This window comes from Macaca fascicularis, chromosome 3, assembly GCF_037993035.2.
Source record: "Macaca fascicularis isolate 582-1 chromosome 3, T2T-MFA8v1.1".
Classification (NCBI taxonomy): domain Eukaryota; kingdom Metazoa; phylum Chordata; class Mammalia; order Primates; family Cercopithecidae; genus Macaca; species Macaca fascicularis.
In genome coordinates, this window is record NC_088377.1 from 59,454,113 (window position 1) to 59,477,617 (window position 23,505).

Consider the following 23,505-nt stretch of genomic DNA (forward strand, 5'->3'; position numbering starts at 1 on the left):
AATAAGGCATTCATTCAAAAATGTTTTCCCATCACTAACTAACATTATTGAAGATTTTCCACTAACCTAAAATTTCCAATCCATTCAAAAGGCTGCTCAGCTCAGCAAGACAGAACAATAGCAAAAGGTTTCTAGGAAGGTTGATGGTACATTCCCACGGAAAGCTTTCAAGCTGAATGTAGCATATTATAAGTTGCTAAACTTTATTTATGTATTTATTTACGTATTTTTGAGAGGAGTTTTGCTGTTGTAGCCCAGGTTGGAGTGCAGTGGCTCAATCTCGGCTCACTGCAACCTCTGCCTCCCGGGTTCAAGCAATTCTCCTGCCTCGGCCTCCCAAGTAGTTGGGATTACAGGCACCCGCCATCATGCCCAGCTAATTTTTGTATTTTTAGTAGAGATAGGGTTTCACCATGTTAGCCAGGCTGGTCTCAAACTCTTGACCTCAGGTGATCCGCCCGCACACCTTGGCCTCCCAAAGTGCTGGGATTACAGGTGTGAGCCATCACACCCGGCCAAGTCGCTACACTTTAAATTTTTAGTTCTTCCATCATATGGGATGTAAAAGCTAAAAAGGCAAAATATATGTATTTCCACAAAGTTTTCACTTCCTTATAGGAAAATTTGCCAGTGGGGACAAAATCCTACCAAACAGGCAATTCTTCTGCCAACCTGGCTCAGACTATTAACAGGCATGCGCACTCCTCTGTAGAGGGAAAAGAAAATACCTTTAAACTGCTTAATCATGTTCTGATGGTTTTCGACGGCTTCCTTCAAGATCATTTCAGGCTGGTCCATCTTCCACCGCCATTCAGTGCCCACAGGGTTGGTGTGGTGCCTAGGAACAAGATGCAAAGTTCTAAAGGACCCTTCTGTAATAAGATCTGAGCTAGTCATTTACAATGAAGTCATCCCATTTTTTAAAATTACAAAATCAGGACTGGTTTCCTCCTAAGAGTTCAACCATGTACAGTAGTATTTTCCAACTTATTTTAAATCATGACACCTAACAGAGAGGGGTGAATAAAGAAATCATTCAACTCTTCCCAGAGATGTTGGGCACCTAATTGACTCAACTCTGGTTATAGATTGACAGAACACTCTCTGCTGCTTTAACCATGTTAACTATGGACGTACGCAAACAAGGCAAACTGTCACCACCATGTTACTGTCACCTACGTCAACACTTCATAAAGTGAGTGAGGACAGCTGGAACGCTTGCTTGGAAATCACACTGACAGGGCCTGAGAATGAGTTTCTCTTGATGCAGGCCTGGGGAAAGGACAAGAACCTCCACCTGGGATCCAAGCAGCTAGAACGCGATGCCATTTTGAGACCAAAACCACTGCTAGAGTGTATCCTGCCCTGGGAGCCAAAGCCCCTGTATCTCCATATTTTTGACGTCCCACCGTCATCACTCCACGGCCATACAAAAGATGACAATGCCACAACCCAAGCTATACCTAGCGGTACAACCATACCCAAGCACCTGAGCCCACGCAGAACCCTGTAATCCAAAAAAAAAAAACAGGCAGCAAAGCCCAGAAAGGAGACCACCACCAAGACAGACACAATGGCAGAGCCCAAGCACCAGCTCCCCAGTGTCCACCACTGCCAACCATCTCACCCTCCCGACAGGTAGAACCACCGTGGGCCTCACAGGCCCCTCAGGGCCCAAGGACCATCCTGCCCAGAAACCAGCACCACTGAAGACACTACCCCCATAAGCAGCGGAGCTGCCAGAAATAGCACAAGCTCCCCTAGGGTCTAAGGACCAGCAAGACCAGCAATACTGCCCCTAGCAAAGCCATGCCACTGCCTCCACAAACACTCACAGTCCAGGCCAATGAGGCATTCACCACAAGAACCACAGGCACCAATTATGGCCAAAGAAATCACATGGAGACTACACTACTGTCCCCGTCTAGAAGACAAGTCAAAGCACCCCACTCAACCAACACTATAAAATACTTCTCCAGGAAAGTCTTTCCCTGTGAAAACTACTCCATAAAAGTGGAAGAGGTGACTGTTATACCCGATGTGCAGATATCAAGTAGGAAAAAACAAAAACATGAAATAGCAAGAAAACACGACACTTGATAATTCTCCAGTAACAGACCTGAAAGAAAGGAAAATCTAGGCCTGTAATAGAATTTAAAATAATGATCTTAAGGAAACTCAGAGACATACAAGAGAATACACATAGACAATTCAATGAAATCAGGAAAAGAATTCATGAGCTAAATGAGAAATTCAACAGGTATAGATATCACAAAAAAAAAGAGCCAAACAGAAAACTGGAAGCTGAAGAATTCGATGAATGAAATAAATATAACTGAGAGCTTCAACAACATACAAGATCAAGGAGAACAAAGAGTGTCTGAACTTGAAGACAGGACTTTTGAAATGACCCAGTCAGACCAAAAAACAAAAAAACAAAAAGAAGGAAGTAGAAGAAATAAAGAAGAAAAGGAGAAAGAAGAAAGAAGGAGGAGGAGGAGAAGAGAAGAAGAAGGAGAAAAATAAAGAAGAAAAGAAGAAGAAGGGAGAAGGAAGAAAGGACAGAGGAGAGAGAAGGAGGAAGAGCAGGAGGAGGAGGAGCAGCAGGAGGCGTAGGAAAAAAACCTACAGGAAAGATGGGACACCATTACATGAATAAATGTTTGCATTTAGGAATTCCAGATGGAGAACAGGTGGGAAAAGACATGAAAAAGTAAATAGGTTTTAATGAACTAGCAGCTAAAAACTTCCCACATTTGGGGAGAGATATGGACATTCAGATCAAGCAAGCTAAAAATTCCTCAAATGGATTGAATGCCCAAAAAAAAAAAAGCCTCCTTGAGACACATTACAGTCAAACTGTCAAAAGACAATGACAAAGAGAATTCTAAAAACAGCAATTGAAAAGCATCATGTCACATATAAGGAAACCTCCATAAGAATAACAGCAGATTTATCAGCAGAAACCTCACAAACCAGGAGAAAATGGAATGATATATTCTAAGGGCTGGAAAGAAAAAAAAAAAAAGACCACCAAGCAAAGCTATCCTCTGGAAATGAAGGAGAAATAAAGCCTGTCCCAGACAAGCGAAAACTGAGGAAATTCATCACCACTAGACTGGCCTTACAAGAAAAGCTTAGGGAATCCTATACCAGGAAGTGAAAGTGATAATTACCATCATGAAAACACACAAAAGTATAAACTCACTGGTAGGGCAAATATACAAATGAGAAAAATAAACAAGGATTCAAATGTTACCACTATGGAAGACCACGAAACTGCAAAAATAAACAGTAAGAGAGTAAAAAAGCAAAAACAACATACAAAACAACATGAGTAAGTCATCATCTACATGAATAACCTTGAATGTATATGGATTAAAGTCCCCTGTTAAAAGATATAAACTGGCTGAATGAATTAAAAAAAAAAAAAAAAAAAAAAAAAACCCAACTATTTGTTGCCTATAAGAAACTCACTTCACCTGTAAAGATATACACAGACTGAAAGTGAATGGGATGGAAAAATATAAACCACACCAACCAAAAGCAGCCAGGTGCGGTGTCTCACGCCTATAATCCCAGCACTTTAGGAGGCCAAGGCGGGCGGATCACGAGGTCAGAAGTTCGAGACCAGCCTTGCCAACGTGGTGAAACCCCATCTCTACTACAAATACAAAAATTAGCCGGCCTGGTGGCAGGCGCCTGTAATCCCAGCTACTCAGGAGGCTGAGGCAGGAGAATCGCTTGAGAACCTCAGAGGCGGCAGTTGCAGTGAGCCAAGATCACCCCACTGCACTCCAGCCTTGGCAACAGAGCAGGTCTCCATCTCAAAAAAAAAAAAAAAACCAGCAAGGGTAGCTATCCTTATATAAGATAAAATAGACTTTAAGTCAGAAAATGTAAAATGAGACCAAGAAAAAGGTCATTGTATAATGATAAAGGAATCACTGCAGCAAAAGGATCAACAACTGTAAATATTTATGAACCCAACACTGGAGCAGTGAAATATAAAGCAAACATTATGAGATCTAATGGAAGACAGACTCTACTACCATAACAGTTGGGGGCATCGACATCACACTCTCGGCATTGGACAGATCACCTAGACAGAAAATCAATAAAGAAACACCAGATTGGCCGGGCGCGGTGGCTCACGCCTGTAATCCCAGCACTTTGGAAGGCCGAGGCGGGCGGATCACAAGGTCAGGAGATCGAGACCATGGTGAAACCCCGTCTCTACTAAAAATAGAAAAAAATTAGCCGGGCGCAGTGGCGGGCGCCTGTAGTCCCAGCTACTCGGGAGGCTGAGGCCGGAGAATGGCGTGAACCCGGGAGGTGGAGCTTGCAGTGAGCCGAGATTGCGCCACTGCACTCCAGCCTGGGTGACAGAGCGAGACTCCGTCTCAAAAAAAAAAAAAAAAAAGAAACACCAGATTTAAACCATAGGCCAAACTGTCCTAACGGACACTGACAAAATATTTCATACTAGACCATATTTTAGGCCACAAAACTAGTCTCAAAAATCCTATCAAATATCTTTTTGGACAATGGAATAAAACAAGAAATCAGTCACATAAGGAACTTTGGAACCTATACAAAGTAATGGAAACCGAATAGCACACTCTTGAACAGCCAATTAGTCAACGAAGAAAGCAAGAAGAAAATTTAAAAATGTATTCAAACAAATGAAAGCAGAAGCAAACGTCAAAACTTAAGGGACAGAGCAAAAGCAGTACTAAGAGCGAAGTTTATAATAATAAACAACTACATCAAAAATGTAGAATGATTTCAAATATCAATCTAACAGTGCACTTCAGGGAACTAGAAAAGCAAAAACAAAACAAACCAAACCCAAAATTACTAGAACAGAAAAAAATAATAATCAGAGCAAAAAATAAATGAAATTGAGACTAAAAAAACACAAAACTCAACAAAACAGAAAGTCTGTTGAAAAGATAAACATCGACAAACCATTAGACTAACCGAGAAAAAAAGAGAAGCGCCAAATAAATACAATCAGAAACAAAAAAAGAGACATTACTACTGATAGGAATACAAAGAATCATTAAAGACTATGATAACCAACTGTACACAAACAAATTGGAAAACCTAGAGGAAATGTAGAAATTCCTGTACACACACAACCTACCAAGAACAAACCAGGAAGAAAGAGAAAACCTCAACCGATCATTAACAAGAATACATCAATAATAAAAAGTCTTCCAACAAAGAAAAGTACACGGCCAGATGGCTTCCCTGATAAATTCCACCAAAAAAAAAAACCACACACACACACAAACACACACACATACATACAACATACACACACACACACACACACACACACCTAACACTAATATTTTTCAAAACTATTTCAAAAAATTAAGGGGGAAGAAATCCTTAGAAACTCATCATTACATGAGGCCAGTATGACTCTGAAAACAAAACAAGACAAAAACACAACAAAAAAGAAAATAGCATGCCAATATCCCTGATAAAGGTATAAAAATCCTCGGCCAGGTGAGGTGGCTCACGCCTGTAATCCCAGCATTTTGGGAGGCCGAGGTGGGCGGATCACGAGGTCAGGAGATCGAGACCATCCTGAATAACACAGTGAAACCCTGCCTCTACTAAAAATACAAAAAAATTAGCCATGTGCGGTGGCAGGCGCCTGTAGTCCCAGCTACTTGGGAGGCTGAGGCAGGAGAATAGCGTGAACCCTGGAGGTGGAGCTTGCAGTGAGCTGAGATGCGCCACTGCACTCCAGCCTGGGCAACAGAGCGAGACTCCGTCTCCAAAAAAAAAAAAAAAATCCTCAACAAAAATATTAGCAAACAGAATCCAACAGCACATTAAAAAGATGATACACCACAATCAAGCGGGATTGTCCCCAAAGATACAAGCATTGTATGCACAAATCAATAAATGTGATATATCACCTCAACAAAATCGACAAAATCCATATGATCATCTCAATGGATGCAAAAAACAAAAGCCTTTGATAAAATTCAGCATCCCTTCATAATAAAAATTCTCAACAAAATAGGTATAGATGGAATGTACTTCAACACAATAAAGGCCATAGACAACAAACCCATAACTAACATTATACTGAAGAGGAAAAAAGTAGAAAGCTTTTCCACTAAGGACTGGCAGAAGACAAAGATACCCAGTGTCACTACTCTTATTCAACATAGCACTGGAAGTCTTACCCAGAGCAATAAGGCAAGAAAAAGAAATAATGGACATCCAAATTGGAAAAAAGGAAGTTAAATTGTCCTGGTTTGCATAAGACACAGTCTATATAAGACTGTGTCTTGTAAAGACAAAACCTAGGTTTTTCTTTTCTTATAAAGAAAAACCTAGAAACTACACCAAAAAACTCTTAGAACTGACGAATGTAGTAAAGTTGCAGGATACAAAATCAACACAAAAATCAGTAGCGTTTCCCTAAACCAATAATACACTATCTGAAAGGCAAATCAAGAAAGCAATTCCACTTAGAATAGCCACACACAAAAAAATACTTAGAATTGAATCTGGTCAAGAAGGCAAAAGATCTCCGCAATGAAAATTGCATATCAGGCCGGGTGTGATGGCTCACGCTTGTAATCCCAGCACTTTGGGAGGCCGAGGCGGGCGGATCATGAGGTCAGGAGATCGAGACCATCCTGGCTAACACGGTGAAACCCCGTCTCTACTAAAAAAATACAAAAAATTAGCCGGGCGTTCTGGCAGGTGCCTGTAATCCCAGCTACTCAGGAGGCTGAGGCAGAGGAATTACTTGAACCCATGAGGCAGGGGTTGCAGTGAGCCGAGATCATGCCACTGCACTCCAGCCTGGGTAACAGAGACTCCGTCTCAAAAAAAAAAAAAAAGAAAGAAAAGAAAATTGCATATCACTGAGGAAAGAAATTGAAGAGAGCACACACAAAAAAATGGAAAGACATCCCATGTCCATGGGTTGGAAGAATAAATATAGTTAAAGTTATCATACCACCCAAAGCAATTTACAGATTCGATGCAATCCCTATCAAAACACCAAAGACATTTTTCACAGAAATAGAAAACAATTCTAAAAATCACATGGAACCACTAAAATCCCCAAATAGCCAAAGAAATCCCACGCAGAATGAACACAGCTCAAGGCATCACAGTACATGACTTCAAAATATACTATAGCCGGGCATGGTGGCTCACGCCTGTAACCCCAGCACTTTGGGAGGCTGAGGCGGGCGGATCACAAAGTCAGGAGTTCAAGACCAGCCTGGCCAACATAGTGAAACCGAATCTCTACTAAAAATACAAAAAATTAGCCAGGAGTGGTGGCAGGCACCCGTAATCCCAGCTACTCGGGAAGCTGAGGCAGGAAAATCACTTGAACCAGGCAGGTGGAGGTTGCAGTGAGCTGAGATCACACCATTGCACTCTAGCCCAGGCAACAGTACGAGACTCCATCTCAAAAAACAAACAAACAAACAAAAAACTATAAACCTATTGTAACCAAAGCAGCATGGTATTGATATAAGAACAGACACATAGACTCATAGAACAAAACAGAGAATCCAGAAATAAATACAAATATTTACAGGAAATCAACTTTCAACAAAGGCGCCAAGGTCATATAATGGGGAAAGACAATATACAAAAATCAACTCAAAACAGATTACCTACATAAACCTGAAACTGTGAAATTACATACTGTGAAAACAGAGGAAACACTTTAGGACACTGGTCTGGGCAATGATTTTATGAATAAAACTTCAAAATTACAGGCAACAAAAGTAAAAACAAATAGACAAATAGGATGATATCAAACTAAAAAGCTGCTGCACTGCAAAGGAAACAATCAACAGGGTGAAGAGATAACCTGCAGAAGGACAGAAAATATTTCCAAACCATTCATCGAACAAGGGATTAATATCCAGAATTTACAAAAACTTCCAACACCCAACAGCAAAAAAAAAAAAAAAAACCCACAAATAATCTGATTTTTAAAAGGGCGAATGATGTAAATACACATTTCTCAGAAGAACGTATACAAGTGGCCAACAGATACATTTTTAAATGCTCAACATCTAATCATCAGAGAAATGCAAATCAAAAACACAATGAGATTCCATCTCACCCAAGTCAGAATGACTATTATTGAATAATAACAAATGCTGACAAGGATGTGGAGAAAGGGAACTCTTATACACTGTTATTGGCAACGCAAACTACTACAGTCATTATGGAAAGTGATATGGAGATTCCTCAAAAAACTAAAACTAGAACTTCCATATGATCCAGCAACCCCACTATTGAATATATATGCAAAAGAAAGGAAATCAATATGTTGAAGAGATATATGCACTCTCGTGCTTATTGCACTATTCACAATCACCAAGATATGGAACCAACCTAAGTGTCCATAAGCAGATAAATGGATAAAGGAAATGTAATATACATTCACAATGGGATATTATTTAGTCCTATAAAAAAGAATGAGGCTTAATCACAGCACTTTGGGAGGCTGAGGCCAGTGGATTACTTGAGGTCAGGGGTTTGAGGCCAGCCTGGTCAACTTGGTGAAACCCCATCTCTGCTGAAAACATAAAAAATTAGCCATGTGTAGTGGCACAAGCCTGTAATCCCAGTTATTCAGGAGGCTGAGGCAGGAGAATCACTTGAACCTGGGAGATGGAGGTTGCAGTGGGCCAAAACTGTGTCACTGCACTCCAGCCTAGGCAACAGTGAAACTCTGCCAAAAAAAAAAAAAAAGCCAAGCGCAGTGGCTCAAGCCTGTCATACCAGCACTTTGGAAGGCTGAGTGAGGTGGATCACCTGAGGTCAGGAGTTCAAGATCAGCCTGACCAACCAGGCAAAACCCCATCTCTACTAAAAATACAAAAATTATCCAGGTGTGGTGGTATGTGTCTGTAATCCCAGCTACTTGGGAGGCTGAGGCACAAGAATCGCTCGAACCTGGGAGGCAGAGATTGCACTGAGCTGAGATCATGCCACTGCACTCCAGCATGGGCAAAAGAGCGAGACTCTTTTCTTAAAAAAAAAAAAAAAAAAAAAAAAATCACAAAGCATATAATTCTTCTATTTAAGGTTTATAAATCATTGGCTTTTAGTATATTCAGAGTTGTGCGTTGTTAGAAATGCTTGCTCCCCAGTGCTGCAAAAAAATAGCAATTGAACATAAATTTAATTTTCTCAGGCCATCTTTTTACTTTCTGCAGAAAGGGTACACTTGCCAGCAGTTTTGCCACGAGAGTACACCAAACAAAGGAGACAGGGTCATTTATAACCTGACACGTCCATCCTACTGCTCTTACCAGTTTCCCGTTCCACTGGAACGGGACCTCAGATTCTGTTTTTGTCCCATTGTCTAGAAACTTACAACTTTTCAAAAGAGGCAAAGGCAGAGGAGAACAAAGGAAGGAGGAAGTAACTTGTGGAATGCTCAGAAAGGTAAAAACACCTCCAAATAAGGAAGAGGAACAGGCTATGACCTAATGCTTGCTTGGACCAGCATAAGCATGCCAGGGAAAATATTTAGGCTAAATTGTGAGAGCTAAGAACACAAAGTGCACGGATTTATCACAGTTAGCAGATCTTTAAGAATGTTAGCACAGGTCTTTGAATAAATTTTGCTTCTAAGAGAAGTTACTATTTATTCTTAATTAGACGGGAGGAAAGTCTCTTTGAAGAGCTTCTACTTCACTTTTTACATGCATCTATCACCAAAATCAATTTTAAACATTTTGTCATTCCCAAAAAGAAACCCTATCCCCTTGGGTATCACTCCTCAATCCCCATATTCCCTTCGGCTCTAGGCAACCACTAATCTACTTTCTGTCTCTACAGATTTGTCTATTCCAGGCAATGCACAGAAATGCAATCTTACTATAGATGCAGTCTGTTGTGATTGGCTTCTTTCTCTCAGTGTATGTTCAACATTAATCCATGCTGTAGCAAGTATCAGGACTTAATTTCTTTTTAGTGCCAGATGACATTCCTTGGAATGGATACACCACATGTTGTTTCTCTGTTCATCAGTTAATGGACATCTGGAGCATTTCTACTTTTTGGATATTATGAATATCTTTTCATGTGTTTACTGGTCATCTGTACATCTTCTTTGGAGAACTGTCTATCAAGACTTTTTGGGTTATTTCTTCAAGACAGATATAACTCTTTCCTCCACCCTGCCCCCACTTCACAAGTAACCCATGAGCAAGGAAAACAGACAAAACTCTTCATTCAAAATTTCAAAGAATAAAACTTTCAAATAAAAATTTTAAAAACAGAAATAATAGATACACAATGGTGAATGTGTGATATCTATACATACATAAAAATACCCAATATGTCCTTCTGAAAATTGGTGGAATAGTATTTTATCTATCCGTAACAGTCTACTTCACATATAATCAAAATGAAGTAAAAATTTCATTTTGAAAAAATCACATCTGCGTACATCATGTTGTAGTTCAAAAACATGGTCATCGGCCAGGCCTGGTGGCTCACACCTGTAATCCCAGCTATTAAAAATACAAAAATCAGGCCGGGCGCGGTGGCTCAAGCCTGTAATCCCAGCACTTTGGGAGGCCGAGACGGGCGGATCACTAGGTCAGGAGATCGAGACCATCCTGGCGAACACGGTGAAACCCCGTCTCTACTAAAAAATACAAAAAACTAGCCGGGCGAGGCGGCAGGCGCCTGTAGTCCCAGCTACTCGGGAGCCTGAGGCAGGAGAATGGCGTAAACCCGGGGGGCGGAGCTTGCAGTGAGCTGAGATCCGGCCACTGCACTCCAGCCCGGGCGACAGAGCCAGACTCCGTCTCAAAAAAAAAAAAAAAAAAATACAAAAATCAGCCAGCGTGGTGGCACATGTCTGTAGTTCCAGCCACTTGGAAGGCTGAGGCAGGATAATCGCTTGAACCCAGGAGACAGAGGTTGCAGTGAGCCGAAATCACGCCATTGCGCTCCAGCCTGGGTGACAGAGCGAGGCTGTGTCTCAAAAGAATTTAAAAAACCCCACTGTCATATACAGAATCTCACTCAAGCAATTAAGCCTTACAGCAACCCTGTAAGGAAGGTACTGTTGTTTTATTTTACAGTTGAGAAACTGAGGCTCAGAAGTTATTTTAAGAATCTGCTAAAAGGACAATAATAAAAGCATTTATGTAACATTTAAATCAATTTTTAAGGAATCTTTTCTGACATTCTTGTTATATATTTCATTGAAACAGATGGCAAATTCTAATTTTAAAATCTCGTATATTAGTCCTTCTTTACCAGAAGCCATTGTAAATGAAATATCTCCATTTACTTAGATCTTCCTAAAAATCTCATTAAGGAATGTGTTAATCATACTGTTTGCTTTCCAAAACTCTGGGTAAATGTACTGCTCAAGAAACTGAAAGACTGTGTTGTTGGCTATGAACAGGAAATGAAGATTGAGGAGCACTACCCATTAGATCCTGTTATTTCTTTTGAATTTTGACCTGGAGAAAACCAACTATCTATGCCAACAATCTTAAGAGATTAGGTTTTATAGTTCGTGTAAACTGTGAAACAAGAACAACTAGGACACAAAATACTTGATTATTTGTCCTATAACCTAAGTATAATGTGATCCCAATACTTCAGTCCACATAATCATATGGCTAACATACTTTTGTCTTGCAAGCGCTCACCCTATAATATTTCAAACTCTGTAAACACATACTCTATTCCTAAAAAGTGGTGTTTTAGTCACATTTTATTTCTTTTTTCTTTTTTTTTTTATTTTTTGAGATGGAGTCTCACACTGTTGCCCAAACTGGAATGCAGTGGTGCAATCTCTGCTCACTGCAACCTCTGCCTCCTGGGTTCAAGCAATTCTCCTGCCTCAGCCTCCCAAGTGGCCGGGATTACAGGCACCCGCCACCACATCCGGCTAATTTTTTGTATTTTTTTTTAGTAGAGACAGGGTTTCCCTCTGTTGGCCAGGCTGGTCTTCAACTCCTGACCTCGTGATCCGCCTGCCTCGGCCTCCCAAAGTGCCAGGATTACAGGAATGAGCCACTTTGCCCGGCCTGGTCACATTCTATTTCAGTGCTGCCATGTTCCAGCAATACCCTTCACTGAAATAGTAACTGCAGACCATGGCACACAGGTTATTTTAACCTCAGCACAATTGGCATTTTGGACTAGATAATCCTTTGTTGTGGAGCGCTGTCCTACGCATCAGGGAATGTTTAGCAACATCCCTGGCCTCTACCCACCAGATACCAGTAGCACTCTCCTTGGTTCTAACGATAAAAAATACCTTAAGACATTGTCAAATGTTCCAAGTCTCTGTATGGGACAAGAAATAGCAATTTTGCCCCCAGTTGAGAACCAGTGATTTAACAGAATGACCTAAGAGATACCTTTAGTGTTTTGGTTTTCGTTTGTTTGTTTTTACCACATCCCTAGATAACTAAAAGAGGAAATACATGTAAAAGAACCAGCTGGTATGGTAGCCCACGCCTATAATCTCAGCACTTTGGGAGGCTAAGAGGGGAGGATTGCTTGAGGCCAACAGTTCGAGACCAGCTTGAGAAACATAGCGAGACACTGTCTCTACCAAAAATAATAATAATAATAATAATAATAAATTGTATAGGCATTGTGGCACAAGCCTGTAGCTGGAGTTACTCAAGTGGCTGAGGCAGGAGGCTTGCATGAGCCCATGGGTTCAGCGTTCCAGTGAGCTATGATTGCACCACTGTACTCCAGCCTGGGTGACAGGGCTTAATATGGGATAATGGAATTGTGGCTATATTATTTTTTAACAGAACTTATTATTTACATTTTACATGATCTGTCAATTGAAGTATGTACAGATAAAACAATATGGCTAGGATTTGTATCAAAATAGGTAAATGAAATGATTATCCATATGATGATAAATATTCACAGAGGTTCAATATACTATTCTCTCTCTGCTTATGTTAAAAAAACTCTATAATAAGAATTTTTTTTAAGTGGATAGAGAGGGGTCAGGCGTGGTGGCTCACTCCTGTAATCTCAGCACTTTGGGAGGCCAACATGGGAAGATCACGAGGTCAGGAGTTCAAGACCAGCCTGGCCAACATGGTGAAACCCTGTCTCTAGTAAAAGATACAAAATATCAGCCGGGTGTGGTGGTAAGCACCTGTAATCCCAGCTACTCAGGAGGCTGCGGCAGGAGAATGGCGTGAACCCAGGAGGCGGAGGTTGTGGTGAGCCAAGATTGTGCCATTGCACTCTAGGCTGGGCAACAGAGTGAGACTCCATCTCAAAAAAAAAAGGAGTGGGTGCAGGGGTTGAGGGGCTAACACAGGTCTCAGTAGGTACATGAACAACTTGCTGTTAAGTCAAAAAATTATCGTTGAGGCAAACAATACACAACTGAATGCCTGGGAAGAAAAGCTAGGCACCAAAGCTAATGTGGTGAATTGGAGTACTGAAAAGCACCTGCACGCGCCTGGGATTTAGAAAGGCACACTGGACAGGATACATGCTAAGAAGCGGCCTAGGAAGACTCTAAACTTTCACCTCTGCCTGATCTTTAGGCTCAGCACAAGCAGGAAGCAAAGGCTGAGGCAGAGTTGTAAATGGCCTGGCTAAACATTAAGAGTGTTCCAGGCCGGGTATGGTGGCTCAAGTCTGTAATCCCATCACTTTGGGAGGCCAAGGTTGGTAGATCACTTGAGGCTAGGAGTTCGAGACCAGTCTGGCTAACACAGTGAAACCCCATCTCTACTAACAATACAAAAAATTAGCCGGGCATAGTGGCAAGTGTCTGTAGTCCCAGCTACTTGGGAGGCTGAGGCAGAAGAATGGCGTGAACCCGGGAGGCGGAGCTTGCAGTGAGCCGAGATCATGCCACTGTACTCCAGTACGGGCAACAGAGCGAGACTCCGTCTCAAAAAAAAAAAAAAATTAGCCAGATGTGGTGGCGCACACCTGTAATCCTAGCTACTCAGGAGGCTGAGGCATGAGAATTGCTTGAACCCAGGAGGTAGAGGTTGCAGTGGGCTGAGATTCCACCACGGCACTACAGCCTGGGTGACAGAGCAAGACCCTGTCTCAAAAGGGAAAAAAAAAAAGAGAGAGAAAGATTGTTTCAAGACAGAGTCAATCTGCAAAGACTCACAGAAACTTTTTTTCTTTTTTTTCCATTTCTTTTCTTTGGCTCCATGAGCTCAAGGAAATATCTGTCAAATCATTAGCTGACCCTTGAGCCTAAGACACAAACTTTAGAGATAATGTAAAACAAAGAATAAAGTCTTTAAAAATATAGTTTAGAAAACTCACTAAACAAACAAAACCCAGAGCAAGCAATAAAAAACAAACCCTGAAGAGTGAGAAAAATCTGACCTTCAGAGTTAACACATTCTAATAATCAAAATATGCAGTTTTCAACAAAACATTTCTTTCCATACAAACCATACAAAAAGTGTGACCCATTCCCAGCAGATATTAGCAAAAACTCTCCGTGAGTAAGCATAAACATCAGACCAACTCAAAAAAGACTTTAAGCCAACTATCTTAAACATGCTTAAAGAGCCAATGGAAACTATGGACAAAGAGATGAAGGAAACCAAGAAAACAATGTCTAAACAAATCCAGAATATCAATGAAGACATACAAATGATAAGAAGGAACCAAATAGAAGATGCAAAAGAATAATAACTGAAATGAAGACTTCCCTAGAGGGTTTCAACAGAAGATTTGAACACGCAAAAGAAAAAATTCAGTGAAGTGGAAGACAAATCAATTTGGAATTATCTTGTCTAAGGAGAAAAAAAAAGTGTGAAGAAAATTGAACAGAGCCTTAGGACACCATCAAATTGAAAAGAGCTGGAGGCCGGGCGCGGTGGCTCAAGCCTGTAATCCCTGCACTTTGGGAGGCCGAGACGGGCGGATCACGAAGTCAGGAAATCGAGACCATCCTGGCTAACATGGTGAAACCCCGTCTCTACTAAAAAATACAAAAAACTAGCTGGGCGCGGTGGCGGGCGCCTGTAGTCCCGGCTACTCGGGAGGCTGAGGCAGGAGAATGGTGTAAACCTGGGAGGCGAAAATTGCAGTGAGCTGAGATCCGGCCACTGCACTCCAGCCTGGGTGACACAGTGAGACTCCGTCTCAAAAAAAGAAAAAAAAAAAAAAAAAGCTGGAGGACACCATCAAGCATACCAACATAGGCATAATAAAAGTTCCAGAAGGAGAGAAAAAGGAACAGAAAGAACATGTGAAGAAATACTTATTGAAAAATTCCCAAATTTGGTAGAAGACATGAATTTACAGAACTAAGAAACTCAACAAACTCTAAGTAGTACAAACACAAAGAGATACATACCAAGGTATGGTATAATCAGACTGTTGGAAGAATAAGACAAAGAAAGAAACTTGAAAGAAGCAAGAGAGAAGGCACTCATCACATATCCTTAGTAAAATTAACAGCCAATTTCTCAGCAGAATCCATGGAGGCCAGAAGGCAGTAGAAGAGCATATTTAAAATGTTACAAGAAAAAAACTATCAGTCTAGATTTCTATATCTAGAAAAAAATTCTTCAAAACTGAAGGAGACATTAAGACACTGACAATAAAGGCTGAGGGAGTGCACTGCTAACAGACCTGCCTTACCATAAATGCTAAAGGGAGTTCTTCAGACAAAAATGAAAGGACACTAAACAGACTCATATCATACAAATATACAAAGAACAACATAAAGATAAAACACATAGGTAAATACAAAAGTCACCATTGTTGTATTTTTGGATTTTTATTTGTGTTTGTTTTTCGTTTGTTTGTTTTGAGACAGGGTCTTGCTCTGCCACCCAGGCTGGAGTGCAGTGGCACAATTAAGGCTCATTGCAACCTCCAGCTCCCAGACTTATGATCACCCCCACCTCATCCTTCTGGAGTAGCTGGGACCTCATACATGCACCACCATGCCTGGCTAATTTTTGCATGTTTTGTAGAAACGAGGTTTCGTCATGTTACCCAGACTGGTCTTGAACCCCTGGGCTCAAGTGCTCCACCCACCTTGGCATCCCAAGGTGCTAGGATTATAGGCATAAGCCACTGCACCCGGCCAGTATTTTTGGATTGTAACTCCTCTAGTTTTTCTCTTGATGGTGTAAAAGACAAATGTATAAAACAGCAATTATAAATCTATGTTAATGGGCATATAGTAGATAAAGTTGCAATTTGTGACAATGACATACAGGAGGCGGGACAGAGCTGTCTATGAGCAAAGTTTTTGACCACTATTGAGTCAAATAATATCAACTCAAAATAGTGTCACCAATTCAAAATAGTCAATCCCATTAATCACTGATTTCATACATGTAACATTGTCTACTTGCTAAAATTTATTTGTAACCCCCAAATAATCATAAAATAACCCCCAAATCAAATTATTATAAGTGTTTATAATAATCAAAATAACATTTTTAAGAATAACTTTGGAAAAAAGAGAATTATAACTCTTGTGTCAATATGGAGATAAATTAAGAGATGACACTGACTAGAAAGTATCAAATCATTTTGGTTGCTAAAGGGAGAAATAATGAGAATCTGAAACATAATCAATAGAATTAAATAAGCAAATGGATATAGTGAGTTTGAGAAAAAGAGAAGAAATGTCCAGCCTGGGCCATTAGATAGCTAATAGTGCCATTACCCAAAACAGAACAAGTTAACAGAAGCCTAATAAATTCCATGATAAATATATTAAGCTTGAAATGACTGTGGATGATCCAAGTGAAGGTATGCAACAGGAAATTGGATATGGAGAATGAAAACTCAGAAAAGAGACTGAGACTGGAGATAAAGTATTTAAAGATGTCAAACTACAGGTAAATGAAGCCATGGAAATGGTTTATGTCTCCTACCATCATCACACAGAGTCATAAAAGACGGCCGAAGGACAGAAGCAGAAAGAAGAGCTAACAGAGGAAACTGAAAAGAAACTAACAAGGGTGGGTGGGGTACTAGAAGAGACTGGTGTCTCTGAATCTAACAGAAGGGGTGGCCCTTCCCCTTCTTTCCTAGCATGCTTCACTGGAGTTCAACTAAGATAAGAATTAAGTAGCTTCTATTAGATCTGATAGTAAGGAAGTCATTAGTGACCACGACAAAATGAACCGCCATGGAGACATGAGTTGGCATAGAGAACTAGGAGTTGAAGAGTAAGCAGTTTTAAGTGAAGCAAAGAAATGCGTTAGTATGCTAGGTGCGGTGGCTCATGCTTGTAATCCCAGCACTTTGGGAGGCCGAGGCAGGCGGATCACCTGAGGTCAGGAGTTCAAGACCAGCCTGGCCAACATGGTGAAACTCCATCTCTACTAAAAATACAAAAATTAGCTGGGCATGGTGGTGTGCACCTGTAGTCCCAACTACTTGGCAGGCTGAGGCAGGAGAATCACTTGAACCCGGGAGGCAGAGGTTGCAGTGAGTTGAGATGATGCCATTGCACTCCACCCTGGGCAACGAGCTAAACGTCATCTCAAAAAAAAAAGAAAAGAAAAAGAAATGAGTTAGTAGCAAGCACCACCACCCCCAAAAAAAAGAGAGACAGAATTGTGCAATTTAGCCATTTTCTTTCACTTAAACTATTCCCAATTGCTGTAAAAGACTCACTCTGCATACAATGGGCTGTAACCAGCTGAAACACAACATTCACTGCTTGTATTTCCAGTAAGATAAACTGAAAAGCCTCCAATAACAAGACACCCAAGCTGATACCTTAGCATAAAACTAGTCATAGATAGAAAAAAAAGAAAACAATGTAGGAGAGCAAGATAAACAGAAAGCACAAAAGGACAGAATAAAAATAAACTTTTATCAATAATGTATCACTGTTTATCGATAATCACTATAAATAAGACAAACTAAACTCACCAGTTAAAAAAGACAAATTGTACGAATGGATGTTTACAAATCCAGCAATTCCTCAGTGTTTGTCCAAGAGAAATAAAAATATTTGTCTACAAAATTTTTAGACACTAACATTCACACTTAAAAAGATTAATCACCAAGACAGCAGAGCTCTTAGGTGAGTCTGAGTGTGAGCTGGGCAGATTGATTACCACAGCTCATTACATATTCGATCACCATGATCATTCATTTTTACTTACCGCCAACAGAAGACACATTTATTAGCACACGCCAAGCTCGGGGTGGTTTCCATGCAGCGATGGCTCTCAATTCCATAGAAGGTGTGTTTGTAACAACCTCCTCTCCCTCGAAGCATCGACTATGACAAGTAAACAAATCACAATTTGAATAAAATCATCAATGCACAGAAACAAACCACCAAGGCATCATTTTTAAGAGAAACCATGTGTTTCGTAACCATAAATACTCCTACTGGTATCTGCATGACGCAGGAAATTAGCATTGGAGCATTTTAGTGTTTTGGCAGTGCCTTGGGTTTTTACTAAAGCCCAATGAAATAAACCTATGATTCATTAACTCTGAAAACTCTATAGGGAGAACCACTAATGCTTTCATTTTCAAATCCATCAGACTCCTTCAAATAATATTAGTACAATAATATATAATGCTAAGAAACAGATAAAACAGACTCCTAAAAAACGGGGGCTGTCTGCATATGCAAGCGTATCCCTGCTCTGAATAAAGAAGGATGGGTACGGGAGAACAATCCTGGAGTGTGGTTCTTTTGTTTGTTTTGTTTTGAGACAGGGTCTTGCTCTGTTCCTCAGGCTGGAGTGCAGTGATGCAATCATAGCTCCCTGCAACCTCCAGCTCCTGGGTTCAAGCAATCCTCCCGCCTCAGACTCTCAAGTAGCTGGGACTATGGCTGTGAGCCACCATGCCTGGTTATTTTTTAATTTTTTGTAGAGCTGAGGTCTCACTATGTTGCCCAGGCTGGTCTTGAACTCCTGGTCTCAAGCGATCCTCCCACCTCAGCCTCTCCAAATGCTAAGATTACAGTTGTGAGTAAGCCACTGTGCCCAGCCCTGGAGTATACATATTTGAGACATTGTGGGGGCAAGCAGCAGGTATGTAAGAAATAGATTATTATTCCCATTTCCAAAAAAATCACCATTTGATGCAAGGGATAAAAACATATATCATGAGTCATATAAGTTGGTACATGTAGTAAGAAGGTAATCTAAAGAAATATCTAGATCAACTAGGGTTGGAATCAAGATAATATCAAGCTTTAAAAGATAAAATCAGATCTGTCCAGAGCTCTGTGTAAGACCAGCTTGATTTCAGTACAAGTGAAAGCAGTGAAGCCTGGGAGGAGGTTATGTGAGAGAGGTAATGATGACTTTCTCCTAAGATCAGTGGAACTGGTAGGTTACCGAAGAAGTGAAATCAATGTCATTCCCCACTGAGGGGCACACCAGAGGAAGTCATCCAAAATAACTGATTTTGAGGCCAAGTGACTGAAATAACATGGAATTAACAATACCAGCAACGAACAAGGAGAAGGAAAGTGGAGACATGAATGAGTAGCCTTTACACATGTATGATGTGTGTCAGTGTACTACTTTTTTTTTTTTTTCTTTTGAGACAAAGCCTCACTCTGTTGCCTAGGCTGGAGTGCAGTAGTGTGATCTGGACTCACTGCACCCTCCGCCTCCCAATTCAAGTGGTTCTCCTGCCTCAGCCTCCTGAGTAGCTGAGATTACAGGCATGCGGCACCACGCCCAGTTAATACTGGTATTTTTCGTAGATGCAGGGTTTTACCATATTGGTCAGGCAGGTCTTGAACTCCTGATCTCAAGTGATCTGCCCGCCTCGACCTCCCAAAGTACTGTTATTAATATAAGCCTGTCCACAATGAAAGAACATTACATAAAATTCTACTAGCTTAATTACTGTCAGTTGACCATGAATACTTTTAACCACTTTTTGTTCTGACTTTTAAAAAAAAAAAAAAGTTTCCTTGTCCATCTCAGTACTGCATTTGGAAAAAAAGGAGTGAAGGGAAAATACTGTTCATACTGTTCAAGATACCTGTGCCTACACACCTCTTCCAAGTTCCTAATAAAATGTACAAGGCAGCAAACAAAACATTCAAATCTTGCAAATAGCACTGAAAACCCAGTGTCCAACAAATGCCAGAGTCACAGATAATTTCCACAAAATCTCATGCCACTAGAGAAACAAAGCTGAATAACTGTACATTTCAATCACTTAATTAAGAAGTTAATACACTTTGTTCTGAACTGTCCTGTGCTGCCCTGTCCCATTCAGATTGAAGTCCTAACCCTCAATGCAATGCAAAGGCATGTGGATATAGGCTCTTTAATGAGGTATTTAAAGTTAAGTGAGGTCATGTGAGTGGGACCCAAATCTGACAGAACTACCGTCCTTCTAAGAACAGGAAGAGAGACCAGAGATCTCTCTGCCCGTGCACAGGGGACAGATAATGTAAGGACTAGAGCCCATAAGATGGAAGAGCAACCAAGGTAGCTTCACCAAAGGATCAGTGAGAGCTTCCCAGAGGTGTGCCGTCCAAATCCAATACTGAAGGACTAAAAGGATTTTTCAAAAGGACTCTGTAAGACACAGGCATAGAAGCACGTGAGAAGAGGATGGAATGTTTTTCGTTTTAAAAAATGATTTCCCCAAATGTTTAAGTCTGTGATCCATTTTGAATTAATTTTTATATAAGGTGTGAGGTTTAAGACACTTTTTTGGAATTTGTTGGGGGGAGCAGTATTTGGGTCTTTTATTCTTTTCTGCTGGTTTTGGCCTATGGATATCTAATTGCTCCAGCAGCATTTGTTGAAAATTTCACCATGGAACTTGATATGGTTTGGCTGTGTCCCCACCCAAACCTCAACTTGAACTGTATTTCCCAGAATTCTCACATGTTGTGGGAGAGACCTGGGGAGGAAACTGAATCACAGGGGCCAGTCTTTCCTGTACTATTCTTGTGGTAGTGAATTAAGTCTCACAAGATCCGATGGGTGCCTTGTACATGGAGACAGGGTTTCACCATGTTGGCCAGGCTGGTCTTGAACTCCTGACCTCAAGTGATCCACCTGCCTCAGCCTCCTAAAGTGCCAGGACTACACGCGTGAGCCACGACACTCGGCACAGATTGGGTAAGTTCTATTGTTCTGTCCTGTTCACCAATCATTCTATTGATCTGTTAAGGTCACTGATTCTATTTTGTCATCTCCATTTGACTACTGGGCCCATCAATCACAGTATTTCTCTTACTATACTTCTCAGCTTTAGAATTCCCTCTTGGTTCTTTTATAACTGCTATTTCTTTGCTCAGGTTTCTTTTTCATTTGTTTCAAGACAATTTGTAACTGATGGCTGAAGCATTTTTATGACAGCTACTTTAAAATCCTTGTCAGTTAATTCCATCGTTTGATTTCTCTGGTGTTGCTGTCAGCTGATTATCCTTATTCAAGGTATGATTTTCTTGTTTCTTGGTATGGCAAGAGATGTTTTTGTTGTATCTGAGACATTCTGTCTATTATGTTGGAAATTCTAGACCCTGGTTCATTCATGCTTTTATTTTAGTACATTATTTCAATTTAGCATGCAGGTCCTGGCCTACTTCTTCTGCGTGCTATGGTTCCAATGGGCAGTTTAATTTTCAGAGCCTTTGCAGTGTAATTTTTCTTAGACTCCCACTGGTCCCTGCTGGAGCTGTCTGAGGGAGAGGGAGGGACTCCTCCAGACTGTCCCACTGGGAGTCTCTCAGTGGAGAAGGAGAAAGTCAGGCCAGCTGACTTCCAAGGTCAGGCTGCTTTTGTGGCAGCTTGTCTGACCTATGCCCTCTGGCAGCCCCAGTATCTCTGGGTAGAGAGGGAAGTCTCAGACCCACAAGGACAAAGAGGGTCCCCCAGCTGGGCCACTTGTGGTGGTGGGGTCCCTCTTGCTGGTGCCACCCAGCCAACATCATATCTCTTGGTGGGGGGAGAGAGTCTCAGGCCCAGCAGGGATCGACAGCATTTCACAGGCCAGGCCACTTGAGGGGGCTGCAGGCTGGGGAGAAGGATCATGTCTCTCTAATTAACATATAGTGACAGAAAGGAAATCAGTGGTTTACAGGAAGTAAAGAGAAATTTGGATTATAAAGAAGAACAAGGACATTTTTGTATTTTGGAAATACAAAACATTTTGTATTGAAGAAATATTATCTTAACTATGGTGATAGCTTCACGGGCATATACATGTATAAAACTTTATCTGGCAGAGCAGGGTGGCTCATGCCTGTAATCCCAACATTTGGGAGCCTGAGGCAGGTGGATTACTTGAGGTGAAGAGTTCGAGACCACTGTGGCCAATATGGTGAAACCCTGTCTCTAATAAAAATACAAAAATTAGCTGGGCATGGTGGCAGGAGCGTGTAATCCCAGCTACTTGGGAGGCTGAGGCAGGAGAATCTCTTGAACCTAGGAGACAAAGCACCACTGCACTCCAGCCTGGGCGACAAAATGAGACTCCATCTCAAAAAAAAAAAAACTCATCAACTTGTACACTTTAAATATGTACAATTTCTCATATGTCAATTATACAGCAATAAAACTGAAAACATTTTAAAATTTAAAAATAAGACACAGGAGTCCGCTGAAAAATTTCCCACCAGCCAAAGTGTGAAAATTTGATGATCAAAACGGAAAATAACTATAATGGATGGAGTTGATGAAAATGCATCATTACATTCAAAACCAAGGGAAAAAGTCACCATTTGAAGTGGCAAGTAAAACAACTCCTACTTTGAAAATTGGTAGTTTAAGAGAAAACAAATCAGGCATTTATCATGCCATATCAGTAGGAACTGTATTTCAGAGTAACTAAATATTCTTGGTTGATTAAAAAAAAAGAAAGAAAAGCTCTCCTTTACAGAATAATGCCAGCTAGTAAATGCAGAATAAATGACAGAATTAAAAAATGCTTTTACAAACTCTAATTACATATTATTTCAGGGAAGTATTAATATTATCAACTTGTGGGATTTTTTTTTTTAAGACAAACATTCGCTTAATGGTTGACAGAAAACTAGATGTTATCTTAACGCCAAAATAATGTTCTAAAGACATAGAAGAAAGGAAGCAGTAGAGTATCATTACCGTGTTTCAACTGTCAGTATTAGCATCACAAATAGTGGGCTGACCAGCAAAAAGACCATGACTCGCTGAAGGCTCAGATGATCATTAGCAATTTTTTTTTTTTTTTGAGACAGAGTCTTGCTCTGTCGCCCAGCCTGGAGTGCAGTGGCGCAATCTTGGCTCAATGCAACCTCTGCCGCCCGGGTTCAAGTGATTCTCCTGCCTCAGCCTCCCGAGCAGCTGGGATGACAGGTGTGTGCCATCACGCCTGGCTAATTTTTGTATTTTTAGTAGAGACGAGGTTTCAGCATCTTGGCCAAGATTGTCTTGAACTCCTGACCTCATGATCCACCCGACTCAGCCTCCCAAAGTGCTGGGATTACAGGCGTGAGCCACTGCACCCAGCCCAATCATTAGCAATTTTAGAAATAAAGTA

General features: G+C 40.9%; 1 protein-coding gene across 6 annotated transcripts in view; it reads right to left on the reverse strand.

Annotated features, from left to right (window-relative positions):
* LOC102133005 (S-adenosyl-L-methionine-dependent tRNA 4-demethylwyosine synthase TYW1) overlaps positions 1 to 23,505 on the reverse strand; it is a 254,181-nt gene that overhangs the window by 155,444 nt on the left and 75,232 nt on the right. For all 6 annotated transcript variants that reach the window (XR_012432333.1, XM_065541834.1, XM_005549423.4 and 3 more), the window contains 2 exons: positions 18,153 to 18,271; positions 729 to 838 (listed from right to left, as the gene is read on the reverse strand). Coding sequence is in view for 5 of the 6 variants with exons in the window: in XM_065541834.1 (XP_065397906.1) it covers positions 729 to 838; positions 18,153 to 18,271 (229 nt within the window). In the remaining variant the exon portion in view is untranslated. The remainder of the gene's footprint in view (positions 1 to 728; positions 839 to 18,152; positions 18,272 to 23,505) is intronic.